Source organism: Microcaecilia unicolor, chromosome 2, assembly GCF_901765095.1.
Source record: "Microcaecilia unicolor chromosome 2, aMicUni1.1, whole genome shotgun sequence".
In the NCBI taxonomy this organism is placed as follows: Eukaryota; Metazoa; Chordata; class Amphibia; order Gymnophiona; family Siphonopidae; genus Microcaecilia; species Microcaecilia unicolor.
Window position 1 is genome coordinate 234,324,558 of NC_044032.1, and position 22,219 is coordinate 234,346,776.

Below are 22,219 nucleotides of genomic sequence, written 5' to 3' on the forward strand. Positions count from 1 at the left end.
CCCCAACCGGTAAGTCGTCCGGAATGGACACTCTTATGGTGGCTATGCTCTGTTGGAGCCAGTCAAAAGCTCGTCCCTTGCTTTTGCTGGACAGCAGCAGGGGCCTTAGGTGCACGCTATAGACAAGAACGAGCACCCTGGGGTGTAGCCTGAGCAGGCTGGCGAGCCAACGGAGCATACCTACGCCTAGAATAGATGTAAGTAGTACTCTGGGACCCACCAAAACACCTCCTGGATGAGGAGGTGGTAGCAGAAGGTGCTCGGCAGGAGAAGGACGACATAGTATCGGTATGCTTCTTGATCTGGTCAACTAGTTCTACCTTCTCTCCAAAAAGATTATACCCCCCCCCCCCCACACACTGGGCATTCGCCATCTTCTGCTGAACCGAATGGCCCAGGTCAGAAAAGCACAGCCATGAGAGTCTGTGCATTGCTATACCATGGGCAGAGATTCTGGGTGCCATGTCAAAAGTGTCGTAATTGCCCCTGGCCAAGAACTTGCGACACACCTTCTGCTGCTTGACCAGGTGGCGAAAAGGCTCAGCGTGCTCCGGAGGGAGTGCATCAACCAAGCCAGACAGCTGCCTCACCGAGTTACGCAAGTAGACCCCCATGAACAGCTGGTATGATTGAATATGGGTGATGAGCATCGCAGCCTGATACATTTTCCTCCCAAAAGAGTCCAAGGTTCTAGCTTCTCTGCCTGGGAGAGCCAAAGCATAATCCCTAGTACTCTTGGCTCTCTTGAGAGCGGCATCCACCACCATGGACCTGCTTCCGTTCCTGCGGGAACCCCGCAGAACTGCTTCCATCCCTGCGAGAACCCCGCAGGACCTGCTTCCATCCCTGTAGGAATCCCGTTCCCGTGCAGCTCTCTAGCACACACACACACACAAAGCTGATTCTCTCTTATCCCCTGCCCAGCCAATCCTAACTCTCCAGGCTCCTTAACCAATCCACTTACACCATCACCACTGATTTTCTCATTTACTCTTTCACTCCCCTCCCATGTCTCCTCCTACTGCCTACCACCTGTGTCCTTTGCAATTCCCAGAGCACCTGCCACAAAGCATGCAGTACACTGGCTGCAATCTCACACTGCCCTTGAAATACACAGACAGTACTGTGGCCACCCTACTGCTGCATATGCTATGAGACCGATATACACGTGTGGTTATAGTCTGTTTTGAATCTGCAAATGGATGCGCTGGAAGGTGACAATCCTACTGCCTGACTACAGGGTACCCCCCATGTGATATGAGGAGTTAGAAAATTACCCCTCTCTCTTCTGGATCATACTGAATACTGTACAACAAGAGCCTGACTTTGATTTACATTTTCAAATCATTTCATTTTGTGTCAGGTCCTACAATCCTGCTGGGAAAAAATGGGGGGCACAGGGCACTCTCTCTCTTTCCCTGAAAATCACACATGGGAAGCCGTCAGTAACTATGTCTTGCAGGGCAGAAAAGACAAAAGTGGGAGCCAAACATGAATTCTTACATTGCTCACCCTATAGATTTCTTCAAGGAGAAGCTTTGCACAGTTCTTGCCCAGATCCTCTGGGAGCACAGCGGTGCCTTGGCCTTGTGGATTAGATGCAAGTTCGGCACCGAGGAAACTGCCTTCAGTGGTCTCTGCTACAAGTGACAATCCAAACCCTGGAGATCTAAGCATGAGAGGAGAGGGCAAGGTAAAGAAACACTACTTGATCCAGAAGCAAATGGGAAAAGAAACACACTTGGCTATCTGAATATTTCTTTTTAATAACATTCTACCTCTGTCTTGTATTTCTTAGGCTTTAAAAATGTTAGAGCACTGGGTTTTCTGTTATTTGAGGAGATGAGAAAGCTTCACTTACATAAGTACATAAGTACATAAGTAGTGCCATACTGGGAAAGACCAAAGGTCCATCTAGCCCAGCATCCTGTCACCGACAGTGGCCAATCCAGGTCAAGGGCACCTGGCACGCTCCCTAAACGTAAAAACATTCCAGACAAGTTATACCTAAAAATGCGGAATTTTTCCAAGTCCATTTAATAGCGGTCTATGGACTTGTCCTTTAGGAATCTATCTAACCCCTTTTTAAACTCCGTCAAGCTAACCGCCCGTACCACGTTCTCCGGCAACGAATTCCAGAGTCTAATTACACGTTGGGTGAAGAAAAATTTTCTCCGATTCGTTTTAAATTTACCACACTGTAGCTTCAACTCATGCCCTCTAGTCCTAGTATTTTTGGATAGCGTGAACAGTCGCTTCACATCCACCCGATCCATTCCACTCATTATTTTATACACTTCTATCATATCTCCCCTCAGCCGTCTCTTCTCCAAGCTGAAAAGCCCTAGCCTTCTCAGCCTCTCTTCATAGGAAAGTCGTCCCATCCCCACTATCATTTTCGTCGCCCTTCGCTGTACCTTTTCCAATTCTACTATATCTTTTTTGAGATACGGAGACCAGTACTGAACACAATACTCCAGGTGCGGTCGCACCATGGACCGATACAACGGCATTATAACATCCGCACACCTGGACTCCATACCCTTCCATACACCACAGAGATAAACAAAAGCACACAAGCTGGAATAGTAAACCAATTAATACAAAATATGAACTACAATTTACAGTTCTGCACATGTCCTCAGGACAGTTTTATCATTTCATACCTTTCTCTACATCTCATTTGCTTCCATGATTCTGCAGCATGGGCTCCACCTTAACCGGGATGGGACCGGGCTGCTGACATCAACATTTAAAAAAGAGATAGAGCAGCTTTAAAACTAGGAACGGGGGGAAGGCTGACAGTCACACAGAAGCGTACGGTTCGGAATAAGGTATCTTGCAAGGATATCGCCCAGACAGGGAAGACAGGGTTTACTGATAGTGAGTATGAAAAAGAGACTGTAGTAGATTCAATTTCCATAAATAAAAATAATAAAAACCAGGCAAAAAAATAGCAAATTAGTACCGAGTCCCTCATGAAAGACTACAGAGGAAATTAAAGGGACATGGGATCGGAGGTAGTGTCTTACTGTGGATTAAACACTGGTTGAAAGATAGGAAACAGAGAGTAGGATTAAAAGGTCAATATTCGCAATGGAGAAGGGTAGTTAGTGGGAAGGGAAGGGGAAAGTTGGACAAAAGAATACGGGAACAGGGGCTCAAGCCGGTAGGAGGTTGAAGAAAGAGAAAGTTTCATTATCAAGTTCCCAGTACACTGAGGGTTCGCCCCCTAGTGGCTGAGAGACCAGCCCAAGTATTGAGGAGGGTGAGGAACTACCAGTCCCAAGAATCCTCTCTTCCTAGGCAAGTCACACAGGAGCTGGGAGGCGGGGATTGGGAAATGATTTCTGATGACCGTGATGAGGAACAGGTGGGAGAGCCAGGGGAGGAGGTGACTAGGGATTATGATAAAATGGAGATACCTGAGGAGCTGGAGGAGGAAAGGTATGGAGATTGCAGCCCTGGCGCAAACTGAGGAGAATGTAAAGAGAGGTTTCCTAGTGGCCACGCTGAGTCAGTTGTGGAAGACTGAAGAAAGCAGGTTGAGGCGATGGAGGAAATCCCTGTGGGAAAGATGTGCAGGTAATCTGCCTCAGAGAATAGAAAGGAGTGTTGCAGAGATTAAGCACCAGAGTAGAAGAAATGCAAGAGATTGGCTGGTTTGATGAACTGTGACTATGTGAAGAAATATACTGACATTGTAAAGGTTTAGAAGCACATTAACTGCTGAGAGTTTTGAAACAGTGCCTGAAAAGTAAAGGCACAGTAAAACTTCTGCCAGCTGTGTGTGGGACTGAGGGGAGAAAGAAGTTCCACTGTGAAGTTGTAAGCAGTACTGCTATGAATTGCTCAAATAAACTTTCATTTATAAGAAGTTTTGCCGTTGGTGTGCTTTTGTGGATAGAAAGAGCAGCAATACAGGCAGTAAGGACTGAAGCTGAATAAAGAGTTAAGTGAAGACCAGAGTGTGGCGGACCCGTCCAGTTGGCAGTGCGTCTGAGGAAGCTAAGCAGGGCTGACCAAGGCCAGACCTTGGATGAGGGACCAGCTGACAGGTCCCTCAGGGATCTATGCTGGGACCTCTGCTTTTTAAAATATTTATAAATGACCTAGAGATGGGGGTAACTAATGAGGTAATCAAATTTGCCAATGACACAAAGTTATTCAAAGTCGTCAAATCGCGGGAAGATTGTGAAAAAGTACAAGAGGACCTTACGAGACTGGGAGACTGGGCATCTAAGTGGCAGATGACGTTTAATGTGAACAAGTGCAAAGTGTTGCATGTGGGAAAGAGGAACCCAAACTATAACTACGTCATGCAAGGTTCAGCATTGGGAGTCATGGACCAAGAAAGGGATCTAGGTGTCATCACTGATGATATGTTGAAAACTTCTGTTCAATGTGCTGCTGTGGCTAGGAAAGCAAATAGAATGTTGGGTATCATTAGGAAAGTGATTGAAAACAAAAATAAGGATATTATTCTGCCATTGTATCACTCCATGGTGCGACCGCACCTCGAGTATTGTGTTCAATTCTGGTTGCCGCACCTCAAAAAAGATAGTGGAATTGGAAAAGGTGCAGAGAAGGGCGACAAAGATGATACACGGGATGGAAAGGCTGAAGAGGCTGGGGCTTTTCAGCTTGCAGAAAAGGCGGCTGAGGGGAGATATGATTGAGGTCTATAGGATAATGAGTGGAATGGAACGGGTCGATGTGGAGCGTCTGTTTACGCTTTCCAAAAATACTAGGACAAGGGGGCATTCGATGAAGCTGCAGTGTGGTAAATTTAAAACGAATCGGAGAAAATTTTTCTTTACTCAACGTATAGTTAAACTCTGGAATTCGCTGCCGGAAAAAGTGGTTAAGGCAGTTAACTTAGTGGACGTCAAAAAAGGGTTTGGACGGCTTCCTGGAGGAAAAGGCCATAGAATTTTATTGAATGGACGAGGGAATAATACACTATTTCTAGGATGCGCGGGACAAATTGCTTGTTCTTTTGGCCAATGTCGGTGACAGGGTATTGGGCTCGATGGACCCTTGGTCTGTCCCAGCATGTCGATGCTTATGTACTTAAATATATGTAAACTGAAGCAAGCTGATTGGCCATTTCCCCTTCCGAGCCTCTCTCTGGTGCTTCAGTCTCTATAACCTTTGTTGTTCTGCCCCACAAGGTCATGGATCGCCTCTCTCCCAACTAACTCCTTCCCCTCAGCCCTCTGGCAGGATGAAGGCGCACTATTTAGTTTAACTTAATTTGGAATTTATTTAATTTCTGCTTAAGTGAAATATAAAACAGGCTCCACAAGTGAAAACGTATCAGTAAATTATATTACAAAGCAAGCTTTAAAAAAAGTACATATCCTAAAAACATCCTGAATTTATTGTTAACCCCTCTCCTGTCTCCATGCTTTTCCCTCTCTCACCCATCCACCTCCACCCCACCCTGTCAGATTGTCACTGAAATGCTTTGATGTCTCACTTATATATACTGTCATCTACCAAGATTTGCTTATTTCCGATCTGACGAAGAAGGGCAACCTTCGAAAGCTAATCAAGAAAAGTACTAAGTTATGTCCAATAAAAAAGGTATCTTATTTTCTTTTTCATGTTTTATTTCTATTGATTACCTTGTTAACCCCTGAAATCTGAAATTTTCTTCCAGAATTGTTAAGGCAAGAGAAAGATTTTGTCATTTTGTAGAGCATCCCAATAGAAAGGTTGCAGTAGAGACCACAGTAGCCCAGGTGTCTTTAAATAAAGGGCAGAAAGATTTTCAAGACTACAAATTATCATTGTCAACTGCTGAGCAAGAAGTAAATAGGCGCAGCAAACACTGGAATTATTAGGAAAGGGATTGTGAATAAGACCGAAAATACTATAATGCCTTTGTATCGCTCCATGGTGCGTCCACACCTTGAGTAATGCGTTCAGTTCTGGTTGCCGTATCTCAAAAAAGATATAGCGGAATTAGAAAAGGTTCAAAGAAGAGTGACCAAAATGATAAAAGGGATGAACTCCTCTCATATGAGGAAAGGCTAAAGAGGTTAGGGCTCTTCAGCTTGGAAAAGACACAGATGAGGAGAGATATGATTAAGGTCTACAAAATCCTGAGTGGTGTAGAATGAGTAGAAGTAAATCGATTTTTAACTCGTTCCAAAAGTACAAAGACTAGGGGACACTCGAGGAAGTTACACTGAAATACTTTTAAAACAAATAGAAGGAAATATTTTTTCACTCAACTGATAGTTAAGCTCTGGAACTCTTTGCCGGAGGATGTGGTAACATCAGTTAGTATATCTGGGTTTTAAAAAGGTTTGGACAAATTCCTGGAGAAAATGTCCATAGTCTGCTATTGAGACAGATGTGGGAAGCAACTGCTTGCCTGGGATTTGTAGTACGGAGTGTTGCCACGATTTGGGTTTCTGACAGGTACTTGTGACCTGGCTTGGCCACTGTTTGGAAAACAGGATACTGGGCTAGATGGACCATTGATTGGTCTGACCCAGTATGGCTACTCTTATCCTATATAATAATTTGCACCTCCAACGTTCTACGTCTCGATGCCTGGGTTCGTAACACAATTCCCATTGGAACGTGATGACGTCAGAGGGTGGATCAATGAGAGGAAAGCGAAACCAGCACCAGCCACCAAAAGAAGGTTGGAGGTGAGGATTCAATCAATGGAGAATCGCCCCCTCACCCCTCTCCTCCGAGTTCCAGGCCCCCCTCCCTCCCTCCCCCCATGCCCCCCCTATCTTCGGAGATCCAGATCCCCGCGCCTCCCTCCCTCTCTCTATCAGTGGCAGCCTGACCTGCATTGGCCGCTCTCTTCTCGCAGTCCTGCGCCTGCCCCTCGCCCTCCTGCGTGCCGGCTGTAATTTAAAAGTTCTTACCTCGGTGTACGCCGGCAGCAGGCTCACATTTGAAATCAAATAAAGTGGGAGAGTGGCCTAATCGTTAGTGCAGCGGGCTTTGATCCTGGCAACCTAGGTTCGATTCCCACTGCAGCTCCTTGTGACCCTGGGCAAGTCACTTAACCCTCCATTGCCCCAGGTACAAAACTTAGAGTGTGAAACCTCTAGGGACAGAGAAAGTACCTGCATATAATGTGTACAGCACTGCATACGTCTAGTAGCACTATAGAAATGATTAGTAGTATTCTGAAGAGCACAAAACACATATTGGAATCCCTATGGATAGAAATTCCATGTGTAAAGGGGTAAAAGATAGCGATAGGAGTGTACTACCATCCTCCTGGCTAGGATGAACAGACAGATGCAGAAATGTTATCAGAAATCAGGGAGGCTAAAAAACTGGGGTAAAATTCCTTGATGAATCAAGGACTGCTTTACAGATCAGCTGGTTCAGGAACCAACAAAGAGGGGGAAAAATTCTAGACCTAGTCCGTATTTGGAGAGAATGATCTAGTGCAGGAGGTAATGGTGCTGGGGCCTCTTGACAACAGTGATCATAACAGACCAGTTATATTCCATGTATTAAAAAAGGAGGAAGGAAGGCCTAATGACTGACAGCATGGTTAAAAAATGAAGTGAATGAATCTATTAGAGCTAAAAGAAAATCCTTCCGAAAATGGAAGATGGATCTGACTGAATATAATAGGGAATAGCATAAGGAATGGCAAGTCAAATGCAAAGTGCTGATAAGGCAAGCAATGAGAGACTTTGAAAAGAAGATTGCGTTGGAGGCAAAATTATTTTTTTTTTAGGTATACTAGGAGAAGCCGGTAAAAGAAACAGTTGGACTGCTAGATGACCGAGGGGTAAAAGGAGAACTCAGGGAAGACAAGGCAATAGCGGAGATATTTAATGAATTATTTGCTTTGGCTTTCACTGAGGAGGATGTGGTAAGCAGTATAAAATGTTTTGCACATTTTTAGGATCTTGCCGGGTATTTGTGACCTGGATTGGCCACTGTTGGAAACAGCATGCTGAGTTCGATGGACCTTTGGTCTTTCCCAGTATGGCAATACTTATGTACTTACCGTATTTTTCAGACTATAAGACGCACCGGACCATAAGACACACCTAGGTTTTAGAGGAGGGAAATAGGAAAATTTTTTTTTTCCTTTTTCCCTCCTCTAAAACCTAGGTGCTCCGGTGCGTCTTGTCCGAATCCCTCCCTCCGAGTTAGGGATCGCCCTCCCCCCGGCCCTGTCACCACTTCTCCCTACTCACGTCACGCGATCTTCCCTGGTGGTCTAGTGACGTCGGGGCAGGAAAGAGCCCCCTCTTTCCTGCCCAGCGCGCTGCTCTCCGTCCTCCTGTATGCTGCCTGACGGTCTCGGCGAGATTCAAAATGGCCGCCGAGAAGTGAAGTCTCGGCGGCCATTTTGAATCTCGCCGAGACCGTCAGGTTGCATACAGGAGGACGGAGAGCAGCGCGCTGGGCAGGAAAGAGGGGGCTCTTTCCTGCCCCGACGTCACTAGACCACCAGGGAAGATCGCGTGAGTAGGGAGAAGTGGTGACAGGGCCATCCCGAACTCGGAGGGCGGGCGGGCGATCGATCCCGAACTCGGAGGGAGGGAGGGAAATCTCTACCTTCGGACTATAAGACGCACCCCCCATTTTCCTCCCAAATTTGGGGGGAAAAAAGTGCGTCTTATAGTCCGAAAAATACGGTATAAGATTACATCTAATTTAAGCATCAGTTTAACTTTTATCAGGACCATCCTAGTTCAAGCTGGATCACAATCGTAAGTCATTACACACAGCACATGCATAATGCTTTTGTAAACTTTTCCTTAAGGGATTAACACACAGATGAAATCTTGCATATTCAATACATTTGTAAGTGTACAAAGGTATCACCTGTAACTACTTTTACCAAATGTTATTCTAAAACTAAACATAGTACTTCCTTTCTACTTTTGCACAGAACATCAAAACTATAAGGGACAGATTTATTTTGGGTTTTTCTACAGGCAAGGAGTGGGCTAAGACATGACAGTTCAAGCAGCTGGTTTGCTACGTGGACCAACTTTGAACAAAAGGAACGCAGTGGCTTAGTCATCCTCAAGATTTCTATCTGCATCCAGTCATTGCTGAAAACATTCCACCATTATTTGAATATTTTATTAACCTTAGAAAGCTGTATCCCAAACTTTTATCAAATATTACTACATTTTAAACACTTAAATTCATATGGCTGCCAGATGATGATGAAAAAAAAAAAGCTGAACAGCTACTATCTACCCATCTCCCATCCACATCCTCCTTTCCTCACTTATTCAAAGCAAGAAGTCGACAGAAGGCATCAACACAGGGCTCAGTATGTCAATTTGGATTTGTAAATTTACTTATACAGAAATTCAGTTCATATATTTCCCAACAATTTTTACAACGCAGATCACAACATATAAAATAAAACATCAAATTAGAACAATTTCTCATACATTATAAAACACAAATCAAGACAAAAACCTTAAATAAAGCATATTATAGGGAGAATGTTACATTGTATTTTATTGTGCTCTGTATATTTTTATATGTAAATCTCTGTATGCTTTGTGCTAGCAGCATCTGCTAAATTTACAGGTGCATCTTTATAGAACACCATGTAGTAAGATATGTATGTAAATCCAAATTGTTGCCAATTAACGCCAATGATTGTTAGCGCCCTATTGACGCTGACTAGTTAACTCAATTAAATTATGTGTGCAATTTTGTACACCATTTAGAGAATTTGGGGGAAACTGTGAAAATCTCTATATATAAAAGGCACAACGTTCTATGAAGCCTCCAGCCGGAAGTGTGAAGCGCCAGAGATATCCGGTTTCCCCATGAGTGAAGGAAAACAGCACAGCACGAAATCCCTCTCTCTGTAACAGTGAAGGACTCAGAGGGGGGAGGGGACAGAGACGCCCTCACTCTCTGTAACACAAACACAGCACAGCAGGAAACAACACTGAAGGACTGGACTCTGAGGGGGGAGGGGGAGGGGACAGACAACACAGGGGAAGGGAGAGAGGGCAGAGGCCAGGGACACACACACTCCCACATGCACACTCTGAAGAAAACCTTGCTAGCCCCCGTTTCATTTGCATCAGAAACGGGGCTTTTTTACTAGTCAGCAATAATCCATCTTAAGAACGAGGTCCTGAATACTATACCTAGAAACCTGTCAAATTGTTACATTTTGAAATAATTTAAAGACAGATACAAGTCCATTAGAAATCTGTCAGATTGGAGTAGCAGGTGATGGCAATGTAGTACCATCCGCAAAAGGCAAGGGGACATCAGAAATTGTATGTCTGTAAAACAGCTATGCTAATAAGTTATCTATTTAGATCACTACAGAAAATGACGATTACAAATGTCAAACGAGAGGTGGGTGCTGGGATGAACAAAACAGAGGATCTTGTACACTCTTCTATCCGAGACAGTGAAATATACAGGAAGATGGTAAACACGATCCTGGATAAGGATAGAAATCTTATAGGGTCATCTTAAAGTCAGTTCCCTTTGTCCTACTTACTTTCCTGAATTGACTCCCTTCAAGTGATCAGTATAAATGTATATATCTGGAATGAACTTGTTAAGGATGCTCCTTGCAGAATCCACAATTCTGTTGGTGATCTGCGGTGACACACGGACTGAATATCTGCAACCTTCTAGTCAAGGAGCCTCTCACACTGCTGAACATTTTGAGCATTGCAAAGTTTAAAAACAAGAGAGAAAAAAAAAATCAAACAACAAAGAAACAGTCCTACCTTGCAGTTTCAAAAACATCTTAAAGCTTTTCAGTTTAATATGGCTTTCCAATGATTTTCAATGTGATAATTGCCTATTAATCAGGTTGCTTGCCGGTGTGTGTGTGTGTGTGTCATGTTTTACCGTAATCATTGAGTTTGTTATGCTTTTATTGTTGTTTTACGATATTATGTATTTTTTTTGTTACACGTGTAGAATTACAGAATGGTGTGGGCTATACATTTTTAAATAAAACAGACAGATAGAGAGGAACGTTATACTTAGCATAACAAATTTTGTCCTACGTGATATACTCATAAACCAGAAAAATGTGACCAAGACAAAAATATTGGAACAAAAACTACATCAAGAGAGAGCAGATAGAAATGATCCGATGTCAGATCAAGTGAAGAGGACTCTAATGGGACTGAACCTGAGATGAATACTACTGAATATTTTCATTATGATCAGAGCAGTGGCGTAGCCACGGACTCAGGCCCACCCAAAATTCTAGTGCCCTTGTTATAGCTATGTGGGGATCTTCAAGCCCCACCAGCTGCAGAGATCCTACAATGGCTAGAACAGCTCCCTTTCCTACTTGCTCCAGTCTGTGGCACTGTGTATGTGCTGCTGTCATGTTGACTCCCCCTGCCACACATGCTCAGTTTTTGCACGTGCATGAAACCCGAATACGCATGAGGTGGCAGGGCAGGGCAGCATGTACACAGTGCCACCAGCTGAAGCAAAAAGGAGAGGGAGCCCACCCAGTTTGCCCAGTGGCCCATCCAGAATTTGAGGATTGGCTATGCCTCTGGATCAGAGATCAGTCTGTTGGTGATGTATCTGCATTTACATAAATAACAGGAATAAAATATATACTCACCTATAGATTGCACCCCCCCCCCCCCCCATGTACGGCTACATCCCCATTATCCCTCCTTTAATTTCTATGTCCATGTCCTTGCTCTGTCTATCCACAGGTCCAGCATTTCCCCTCTACCTACTCAAGCCAGTTCCAGCATCTCCCCTTCCCCTCCCTATTCCCCCCAGAGTTTTCTCCAGTCCTGTAGACAGCAACTACAAGCATAGTGCCCCCCACTTTCTTCATGCCTCTTCCTGGCACTCCAAAGTGGTTTCTGTGCTGGCAAGGGCCTTCCTATACAGGCTAAGGTGTGTTGCCGTGTCCCACCCTCTACCCAACAGGAAATGCATCACTGAACTCCCATGATGCATTTCCTCAAAATGCATGCAGTGTGAAATCCCATTCCCAAGGACACCTCCTCCCTATAGTGGTAGGAGGGTCAAAATTAAACTATTTAATATACCAAGAATCAGTAAAAATCTAAGCTGTTTACAAAACTAAATACAAATTATGGGCTAGATTCTATACATTACACCTAAAAAAAAGAAAACTGAAAAAAACACGCCTAGGCATGTTCCATAAACTACACCTAAATTTAGGCGCAGTTTACAGAATACACCTAGCACCCATCTGTGTAACTAAATTTAGCTGCAGGCAGTTACGTAAAGTAAAACTTGGTATAAATGCCTATGACTAAATTAGGCACGGACCTGGTGTATTCAATAACAATTTGAATAGCTTTTACAAATGCCCATGATCCCCACCCATGGCCATGCCCCCCTTTTCAACTATGCACCTTAGAATTTACGTGCATTATAGAATACGAATTCTAATTAATGCCAATTAGTGTCCATAACAGCTTAATTGGCAATTATTGGCACCGATTGGCCTGTTAGTTAAGTTGTGCATGTAAATCCAGAATACGACCGGATTTGCGTGCACAACTTAAGTCGCACTATACAGAATCCAAGGGTATATGTCAGAAAAAGGCATAAACGTAGACATACATAAGGGAACCAAGTTACAAATGTGTGAAATGGCTCTGTCTGCATATTTTTACCTGCCGTATGGAGTCAGCAGCTTCAGCAAAGCCCGTTTCCACAGCTGGTAAAGATATGATTTAAAAAGTGCCCTTCTCGATAATATTTTCGCTTTTTATCTCACCTTTCTCAATGCTCAAGAGTTTTCAAACTTTTCCACCAACAGAAAATAATTCAACAATGGCATAGTCATTACTCAAATTAAGAAATAACAAACAAATTTCCATAAACAGCCATCTAGCCCACATCTAGACAGCAGAAAGCACCAGTATCAAAGGAAAAACAATAATTTAGAAATCAAGGTTATACTCCCTTATATATTGGCATTGTAATATCTAATTAACTCCTGATGTAGCTGTTTTATAGTCTTATTAGAATTCAGGTCCAAGTATCTACCTGAAAGAACTCTGCATCTAAGTGGGTACTTGGGGCAATGGGAAGTAAAATGAACTGTCAGAGGGGGCAAGGGTATCCAAACCCTGGTTTTCCTAGTTCTTACCCCATTGCCCTGTCCAGTAGAATTATTTTTGATTTACTGCCATCTCATTCTTTGGCCCTTTTACCAAATAACCAGTAGAGAACGGCTGTACAGCCCCCCTGAAAGGTATGCAGGACACTCAGGGCCAAATGCAATATACTCTGCTTCCATTATAATGGCTGTCTAAGAAAAGTACATATTTACATACATAAACAAGAAAATGGATAAAGCCAATGAGATGCTGTGGCAAAAGGATCAGGGATTCTCTTTGCCCCATACAAGGCACAGCAAGTACGTCAAACTCACAACTAATGATGGGCTGCTATATGTCAATTGATCAACAGGCTGCACTAAAATATTTGTCCTTCCTAACATAAGAACATAAAATTGCCTTCACGTCTACCTGTTCCACTCCACTATTTTATAGACCTCTATACTGTATCTCCCCTCAGCCATCTCTTCTCCAAGCAGAAGAGCTCTAGCCGCTTTAGCCTTTCCTCATAGGGAAGTCAACCCATCCCCTTTATCATTTTCATCACCCTTCTCTGTACCTTTCCTAATTCTGTAATATCTTTTTGAGATGTGGTGACCAGAATTGCACACATTATTTGAGCAGCGGTCGCACTATGGAGCAATACAAAAAGGCAACATTATTATTTTTGTTTTTCATTCCTATTCTCCCCATTAAAATTTAACTAGATATTAAATGTATAATGTAGATACAACAACGAGGGCCTGCATGTTTGACCTGCCTGAGGTACAGCAAAGACAACAGATCTGATGGGGGCTTCTGGAAGAAATGGAAGGCAGATGTCACTGTAGGGATCTATAAGACATCAGGATATCTTCCACTTCTGAGATGTGAATTACATTATGAATTCTTACTGTTCATATGCTACTACCAGTACATGACTATGGTGTCTCTATTTGTAGGTTTCTCTGCTGCTATTCTGAATTCCTGCAGTACTGCAAGGCAATAGGTACGGATCACATGACCACTAGCATGATACTGATGCAACCTGAAAGTGACTATTTATATTCTATTGCTTGTGGTGGTTGCGCCACGGTGGCCCACACTCCAAACACTGTATTTGTGGGTTGTTTAAAAACGTTAGTGAATAGAATTCAATTGCTGCCAAATATTGTAACATGATTGATTGATATTTTTGGTTTCTTGGTTTGAGTCAGCAGCTCCACTTTTGACGCAGCTACTAAATTCTCTATCTACTTGTATTAGGAGATTTCAACACCCATGTTGATATTTCAACTCACCCTCGGACCAAACATTTTTCTACTTTGTCAGATATAGGGCTTCAACAAAACATCCGCACTCAGACACATAGTTGGTTACATTTTAGACCTTGTTATGCCTCCCACCTTAGCACTGCCAACCTATAATAATTTTCAAACAAAACCACTGTCTTGGACAGACCATTACTTGGTTCTCCTTTCTCTTCTCAACGATTTCAATTCCTCCCTGTCGCCTGACCTGGTAAACAGGTTAGAAAAATTCACACTATTGGTCCATCTAGTTACCGTAATTTTCCTCTTTTTCTCCCTCCGACCTTGTGACTCATCCACTTGATGAGCAACTAAAATTGTGGAATACTCTCCTTCAAAATAAATTCAACAAGACTGCTCCCTTCAGCTATGGTGTGGTAATCAGGGTCGCAGTCAGACCTCGACCGAGGGGGAGGGGGGCAGAATCCAAAGTGGAAGGGAACATTTTGGCCCACCTCACCGCTGCCACCCCCCCTCAGCCGCCAACGCATGATGGTACCTTGTCCCTCTCTGGTCTCACATTGCCTGCCCTGCTCTCAGTCACACCCGTGCACACTCGTTTTAATGAAACTGAGCATGTGCGAAGTGTCGTGCATGCTCAGTTTCACTAAAACGAGCGTGCATGGCACGACTGAGAAGAGCAGGGTAGGCAATGATGCGAGACCAGCACGGGACAAACGCTTGGTGCAGAGGTTGGGGATCCCCGCCAGCCAAACCAGGGGCCCAGGTCACCGTAGCTACACCACCGGTGGTAATACTTGGGAGTGGGAATAGTAGAAAACAGGGAGAGGCAGTTTGAATGGAGAAATTAACTGTTTTTGTGATACAGAAGCTTAAACTCCTTTTCCCACAGAAATGCATTGGGCCATATTTTTTGGAGGGCTTGTATCTCTGGAGCTCCTGGTGTGATCTGGCCAATTTTGGAATTCAATGTGTCTTTTCACCAGCTTTTCCAGCACACTAAGTTTCATCACACTGTCACCATTGCTGGGGTATGCCGCAGATCAGCTTGGAGTTAATTTGCCGCCAGCCAGATAGACAATCGACCCCTTCGTTATAATTCCAACTTCCGTTGTGTTAGAAAGAATAAACACAAAAAAAATGTAAAGACTTCTCAGTCTTATTAGCCTGCGAAACCCAGTTCCAAGATGGTACCCTGTCAGCTTGACTGGGAATGAAGACAGCTTTGCTGCTGAGACACTAAGCTTGTTTGGGAGTTCTTTAGCTGTAAACGATGTATTAAGGGGAAACCATACTCTTTCATATGTCCTTCCATCCAAGCAAGCATTAAGGGGGAGATTCCATATATGATTCCTAAAAAAATAGGCATGGAAATCAATGCCGACTAAGCGTATTCTATAAGTGGCGACTAGATTTAGGCGCGGTATATGGAATACACTTAGTTGATATTTCAACGTCTAAAACTGTGTGTCTCCATTTACACCAACGAAAACATGATGTAAATCCTGGTGCATAGATTTAGGCACACTGGGCCATATTCTAAAACTATACACACAAATTTCAGAACGCCCATGAAACGCCCATTTCCCCGCCCATAACCATGCCCCTTTTTGGCTGTGCATGTTAGAAGTTAGGCACACTGCGTTACAGAATACGCTTAGTGAGTTCTGCATGTAAATTCTAATTATTGCCAATTAGTGCTCATTATTGCTTGTTAAGAGCTGTTATCAGCACTGATTAGCTTAAGACAATTAAGTTACATGTGTTATTATAGAATATGCTTGGATTTCAGCGTGGATCGCTATGTGAGCTATATAGAATCCGGGGGCAAGTGCCTATAATAGCATGAAAAATTCCCAGCACAGTGAAGGAACAGTACCGAGAGGCATAAGTCCATCCTCATGCCTGAACTAAGGTGTCAATATCCGCCTGGGTGAAGAATGCTGCTCTACTTTTGTGTACACCAAATAAAAAGGGGAGTATACTTTTCTAAAAATATTTGTTTTACAGCCTAGAAGCAGATTTGCACAAAAGCTACTGCACGTCAAAATAAACAAAAAAAAAACCCCAAACGAACCAAAAACAGTCATTGCAGGAGACAAGAGAGGACATGTTAATTACAACTTTCAATCAACACTGCTAGTATCAATTACACTCCCCAAAAGTTAGGCAATATTTCTTTTAACGCAAATTTTTTTTCAGCAAAACAGCATCAAAGTTAAAGGAGCCCTATGTGGATATGGTGGCCAGGAAGGTCTTTTATAATATAAAAATGATATTAAGAATTAAGTCATTTTTGGAACATAAAGACTGATTGTCCAGGCTATGTCTTTGTCTCACCCGGATTATTGTTAATATTGTTTTTATTTTTAAGTATACCAGAAAGACATATGTATAGACTACAGATTGCAAAATATTACAGCCAAAGTGGTGCTGCGGGGAGGTTGGGTTGATAGGGCTACACCACTTTACACTGGCACCCAAATAGAGAAAGGGAATTTTAAATTAATGCTTTTTGTTTAAGATTTTGTATGGTCTGGCTCCAGGCTATGTTTAAAAAAAACAACAAAAAAAAAACAAGCGGAAGAAATCCACAAAGACCAGACTGAAATCACAGATGGTAAGAGCACCAGAAAGTTTTATTGGGACCCTACATGGTCTGTGTTTCGGCCAAAAAGGCCTTCCTCAGGGATCTTCAAATTGACATATACGGATGTTCTTCCAAAAGTTCTCACAAAATGAGACGATCTGGACGCTGGTGCTGTCCTTTTAGAGGAACATCCGTATATGTCAATTTGAAGACCCCTGAGGAAGGCCTTTTTGGCCGAAACTCGGACCGTGTAGGGTCCCAATAAAACTTTTTGGTGCTCTTACCATCTGTGGTTTCAGCCTGGTCTTTCTGGATTTCTTCCGCTTGTTTTGTTGTTTTTGTGTTTTTTGCGGGAGATTCGGACTCTTTTTGTTGTTCTTTTCCAGGCTATGTAAATCATTTTGTAGAATGTTCTATTCCTGCCCAATTAAGACCAGAAACTGAAATTCTATTAATGCTGCCTAATGTGTCTCATACTAAATTACAGAATACTAGAAAACAGGATTATTATAGGCAGTGGACCCTTATTGTGAATTTCTTTGCTATGTGTAGTAAGGGAGAAAACTGGAAGGGGAATTTAGGAATGTTTTATTCCTAATGTTGTATTGATGATTACTGATGTACTTCTTAACTGATTTTGTTAACTTCTTTTTTGTAATCTGCCTTGAATCCCTAAGAAAATCAGGTGGAATATAAATCTCAGAACAGAATAGAATGTTTTAGAGACTTGGCTTTTTTGTTTACATTTTATAGAACAACTAGTAAAAAAGGCCCGTTTCTGACACAAATGAAACGGGCGCTAGCAAGGTTTTCCTCGGAGTGTGTATGTTTGGGAGAGTGTATGTGAGAGTGTCTGTTTGTGAGTCAGAGTGAAAGTGTGATTGTGTGAGAGAGAGCGTGAGTCTGGGTGTGAGTGTGTTTGTGAGAGAGTGTGTGTGTGAGAATGAGAGTGTGTGCAAGTGTGTATGTGAGACACAGTGTGAGTGAGAGTGTGTGTGTGTGGGCGAGAGAGAGAGTGTGTGTGAGACACAGATTCTCTGTTTGAGTGAGTGTATGAGACCAAGCGAGTGTGTGAGTGACTGTGTGGCACATAGAGAGTGAATGTGATACAGTGTGAGACAGAGTGTGTGAGAGTGAGAGTCAGAAAGACATTGTATATGAGAGAGAGAGTGTGAGCCGTGCCCTCCCAATCCATGGCCATCTGTCCCCTGCCCCCTCCATTCATCCTTTTCCAGCAATTCCCCTCTGTCCCTGAGCCCTGCCCTCCCAATCCATGGCCATCCATGTTTGTCTGTCACCTGCCCCCTCCATTCATCCCTATCCTGCATTTCCCCTCTCTGCCTGAGGCCTGCTCTGCAATCCATATCCATCCATGCCCATCTGTCCCCTCCATTCATCCCTATCCAGCAATTCCCCTCTCCCTGAGTCCTGCCCTTCCAATCCATGCCCATCCGTGCTCATCTGTCACCTGGCCCCTCCATTTTTCCCTATCCAGCATTTCCCCTCTCTGCCTGAGGCCTGCTCTGCAATCCATATCCATCCATGCCCATCTGTCCCCTCCATTCATCCCTATCCAGCAATTCCCCTCTCCCTGAGTCCTGCCCTTCCAATCCATGCCCATCCATGCTCCTCTGTCACCTGGTCCCTCCATTTTCCCTATCCAGCATTTCCCCTCTCTGCCTGAGGCCTGCTCTGCAATCCATATCCATCCATGCCCATCTGTCCCCTCCATTCATCCCTATCCAGCAATTCCCCTCTCCCTGAGTCCTGCCCTCCCAATCCATGCCCATCCATGCTCATCTGTCACCTGGCCCCTCCATTTTTCCCTATCCAGCATTTCCCCTCTCTGCCTGAGGCCTGCTCTGCAATCCATATCCATCCATGCCCATCTGTCCCCTCCATTCATCCCTATCCAGCAATTCCCCTCTCCCTGAGTCCTGCCCTTCCAATCCATGCCCATCCATGCTCCTCTGTCACCTGGTCCCTCCATTTTTCCCTATCCAGCAATTTCCCTCTCTCCCTGAGCCCTGCCCTCCCAATCCATGCCCATCCATGCTCCTCTGTCCCCTGCCGCCTCCATTCATCCTTTTCCAGCAAGTCCCCTCTCGCCCTTCCATGTTCCCCCCCCCTTCGCATCCATGCTACGCTCTCTCCCATGTCCCAGCCTGGCCCGCCCTCTTCTCCCCCCCCCCCTTCGCATCCATCCCCCCCCTTCGCATCCCTGCCCCCCCCCCCCCTTCGCATCCATGCATCCTGTTTTTTTTTTTATTCTTTTTAACTTTACCTCCGTGGCGGTTCGTGCAGCGAAGCGTCAGGGAAGGAGGCGGCGCTCCCGACGTCTAGCTTTCCCTTCGCTGTGTTCCGCCTTGTTTTGAAGGCGGAACACAGCGAAGGGAAGGCTAGACGTCGGGAGCGCCGCCTCCTTCCCTGACGTTTCGCTTCCGGATTTGTTTGTTTTCTCGCGAGGGCGGGGCAGAGACGGCAGGCTGAACCCTTCAGCCTCAGCCTGGGAGTGACGTCAGATGGCTTCAAGGCTTCAGGCTTCAAGGCTTCAGGCTTCCGGCTTCAAGTTTCCGGCTTCACAGAACTGAGGCTTCCGGCTTCAAGTTTCTGGCTTCACAGAACGTGGTTTCAGAACGTTGAGGGTGCGTTTTATTATATTAGATTTTACTGATTAAACTGTAATTTACATTTATAATTGGACTATGATGTCAAGTGGAAATCATGTGGGATGACTGCAACTTGACCCAAACTGGTAAACCAGAATATAAATGCTTATATTAAATATACTTTTGCATACAGTAGCAGTGTGAACCCCAGTGTCCTGGATTCCTATCACTGGTTCAAACTATTAAATGTTTGCAATCAGGTGGAAACACTGCACCAGCTCTACTGTATCTTCTGCTTATTCCTTCTTGTAATTCCTATATCAGGGAGCCCTATTACTCTCAATTTACTGAAAGCGAGTATGTGCAGTCTCATTAGATGAGAAGTGGCAATGTGAAATCTATGCCAGTATTAAAAATGATTTCATCCTTTCATGCTGTGCTAGCATAGACTGACACACTAATGCAGATCTCAAGCGATTACTTCAACATGCTATGTATTGGCATTCGATTCATTTTTACAGCTTTACAATTTCATTCATGACTCTCTCTCTCTCTCTCCCTCCACACCACAGTACAGAAAAGGATACGCCACCCCTCGAATTCGTTTGATTTTACCAGGGACCGTGAACTGAATGGGTCTCAAACACCTCTTGATAGGGCAGGAGAAGACCACTTCACCTCCTCCTCCGGGAGGCATTCCTCTCCTGATAATCTGACAATACAAAAAAAACAAAACAAAAAGAAAAACAACCCACAAACACAGTTAGTGCAAACCTGGTTAAAAACAAAGAAATCTACAGGAGGTAAAGCAGAACTTCCCAAATTTGTCCTGGGTATCTCCACAATGAATGTGAATTTGTATTAACTGGAAACTCAGCATATAGTACAGATTAGTAATTTATTTATTTATTTGTAACATTTACACCCCGCACTTTCCCCCTCACTAGCAGGTTCAATGCAGCTTACATAGTAAGTCATGTTAACAAAGTGTTATAAAATGGATGCAGCTATAGTATTGTAAGTAGAGAGCAGTGGCGTAGCTACGTGGGGCCTGAGGGGGCCGGGGCCCCCGCAGATTCACCCCAGGACCCCCCTCCCGGCGAACCCGCCCCCGCCGCCGCCTACCTTTACTTTTGCTGGCGGGGGATCCCACTCCCCGCCAGCCGACGTCTTCTCAGTCCTTCCTGCACTTCAATTTGTTTGCTGACGTCCTGCACGTAATTATACGTGCAGGACGTCAGACTCAGAGAACAGTTCTGTTCTCTGAGTCTGACGTCCTGCACGTACAACGTGCAGGACGTCAGCAAACAAATTGAAGAGCGGGAAGCGACTAAGAAGAAGACGTCGGCTGGCGGGGAGTGGGATCCCCCGCCAGTAAAGGTAGGCTGCAGCGGCGGCGGGTTCGCGGCGGGAGGGGGGGCGGCAATGTCGGCGGTGGGGGGGGGGCGGCGCCGGGGGGAGGGCTAAAATGTGCCCCCTCCCCCCGGGCTCGGACCCCTCTCCCACGGAAGGCTGGCTACGCCCCTGGTAGAGAGGTAATCATTTATGTGTGGATAGGTAAGATGGGCATAAAGGAGGAAGGAAGAGTTAGGAATTAACATGTAGTTCAGTAAGTGAAAATGTAGGGAGGGATAGGGAGGTGGAGTATTAAATTGTGTAGGAAGGGGTAAGGAGAGGGATATTATAGAGGAAAAAAATGGGGAGCATATTCTAGATTCTCTTTATAATCTGGTCCGGTAGTAAATAAGATCTTGTAAATTTAAGTTAGGTTATTTGTGTAGGCTTGCTTGAAGAGGTAAGTTTTTAGTAGTTTTCGGAAAGGTAAAAAGTCATTGACTAATCGAATGGATCTAGGTAAGGCATTCCAAAGTTGACTGCCTATGACAGAAAAGTTGGATGCGTAATATGTCTTGTACTTAAGTCCTTTGCAATTAGGAAGATGCACGTTGAGGTACGTTCGGGAAGATTTTGAGCCGTTTCTTGCTGGGAGGTCAATCAGATTGTACATGTAAACCAGGGCTTCTTTGTAGATAATCTTGTGAACTAGTGTATAGACCTTGAAGGATATACGTTCAGTAATAGGAAGCCAATGGAGTTTTTCACGGAGAGGAGTTGCGCTCACAAATCGTGACTTACCAAAAATAAGTCTGGCAGCCATATTTTGGGCGGTCTGGAGTTTTTTCAGGATTTGAACCTTGGATCCAATGAAAATACTGTTACAATAATCAACATGGGTGAGTACAGTGGATTGAACCAAATTACGGAAGGTATTTAAGGGAAGATAGGATTTCACACGTTTCAACATCAACATCATATTGAACATTTTCTTTGTTATGGCACTTGCGTGATTATCCAGAGTTACATGGTTGTCTAATATTATTCCCAAAGTTTTTAGGTTGTCGGATATGGGAATGCTGACGTCTGGGGTGATGAGTGTGGTTGGGATGAATGTAGAGTGCTGGGATGAGAGGATCAGACTTTGTGTTTTTTCCTTATTCAATTTCATCTTAAATGCGTTGGCCCAGGAGGCATTCCATTAGTTATTTTATCGGAAATTTCTGCTAAGTTGGATTTGAAGGGGATAAATATAGTGATGTCATCAGAATAAATGAAGGGATTAAGGCCAGCTTTAGATAGGGACTTGGCTAGAGGGATCACCATAAGGTTAAAGAGGATTGGTGATAG

The 22,219-nt window shown here is 44.1% G+C and overlaps 1 protein-coding gene across 1 annotated transcript in view; it reads right to left on the reverse strand.

The window, feature by feature from the left end:
• The window catches only part of RCL1 (RNA terminal phosphate cyclase like 1), a 106,058-nt gene that overhangs the window by 14,865 nt on the left and 68,974 nt on the right, over positions 1-22,219 (reverse strand). The window contains exons 5-7 of the mRNA XM_030193801.1: positions 20,122-20,246; positions 10,499-10,624; positions 1,513-1,669 (exon numbers count right to left, since the gene is read on the reverse strand). Coding sequence (XP_030049661.1) covers positions 1,513-1,669; positions 10,499-10,624; positions 20,122-20,246 — 408 coding nt within the window. The remainder of the gene's footprint in view (positions 1-1,512; positions 1,670-10,498; positions 10,625-20,121; positions 20,247-22,219) is intronic.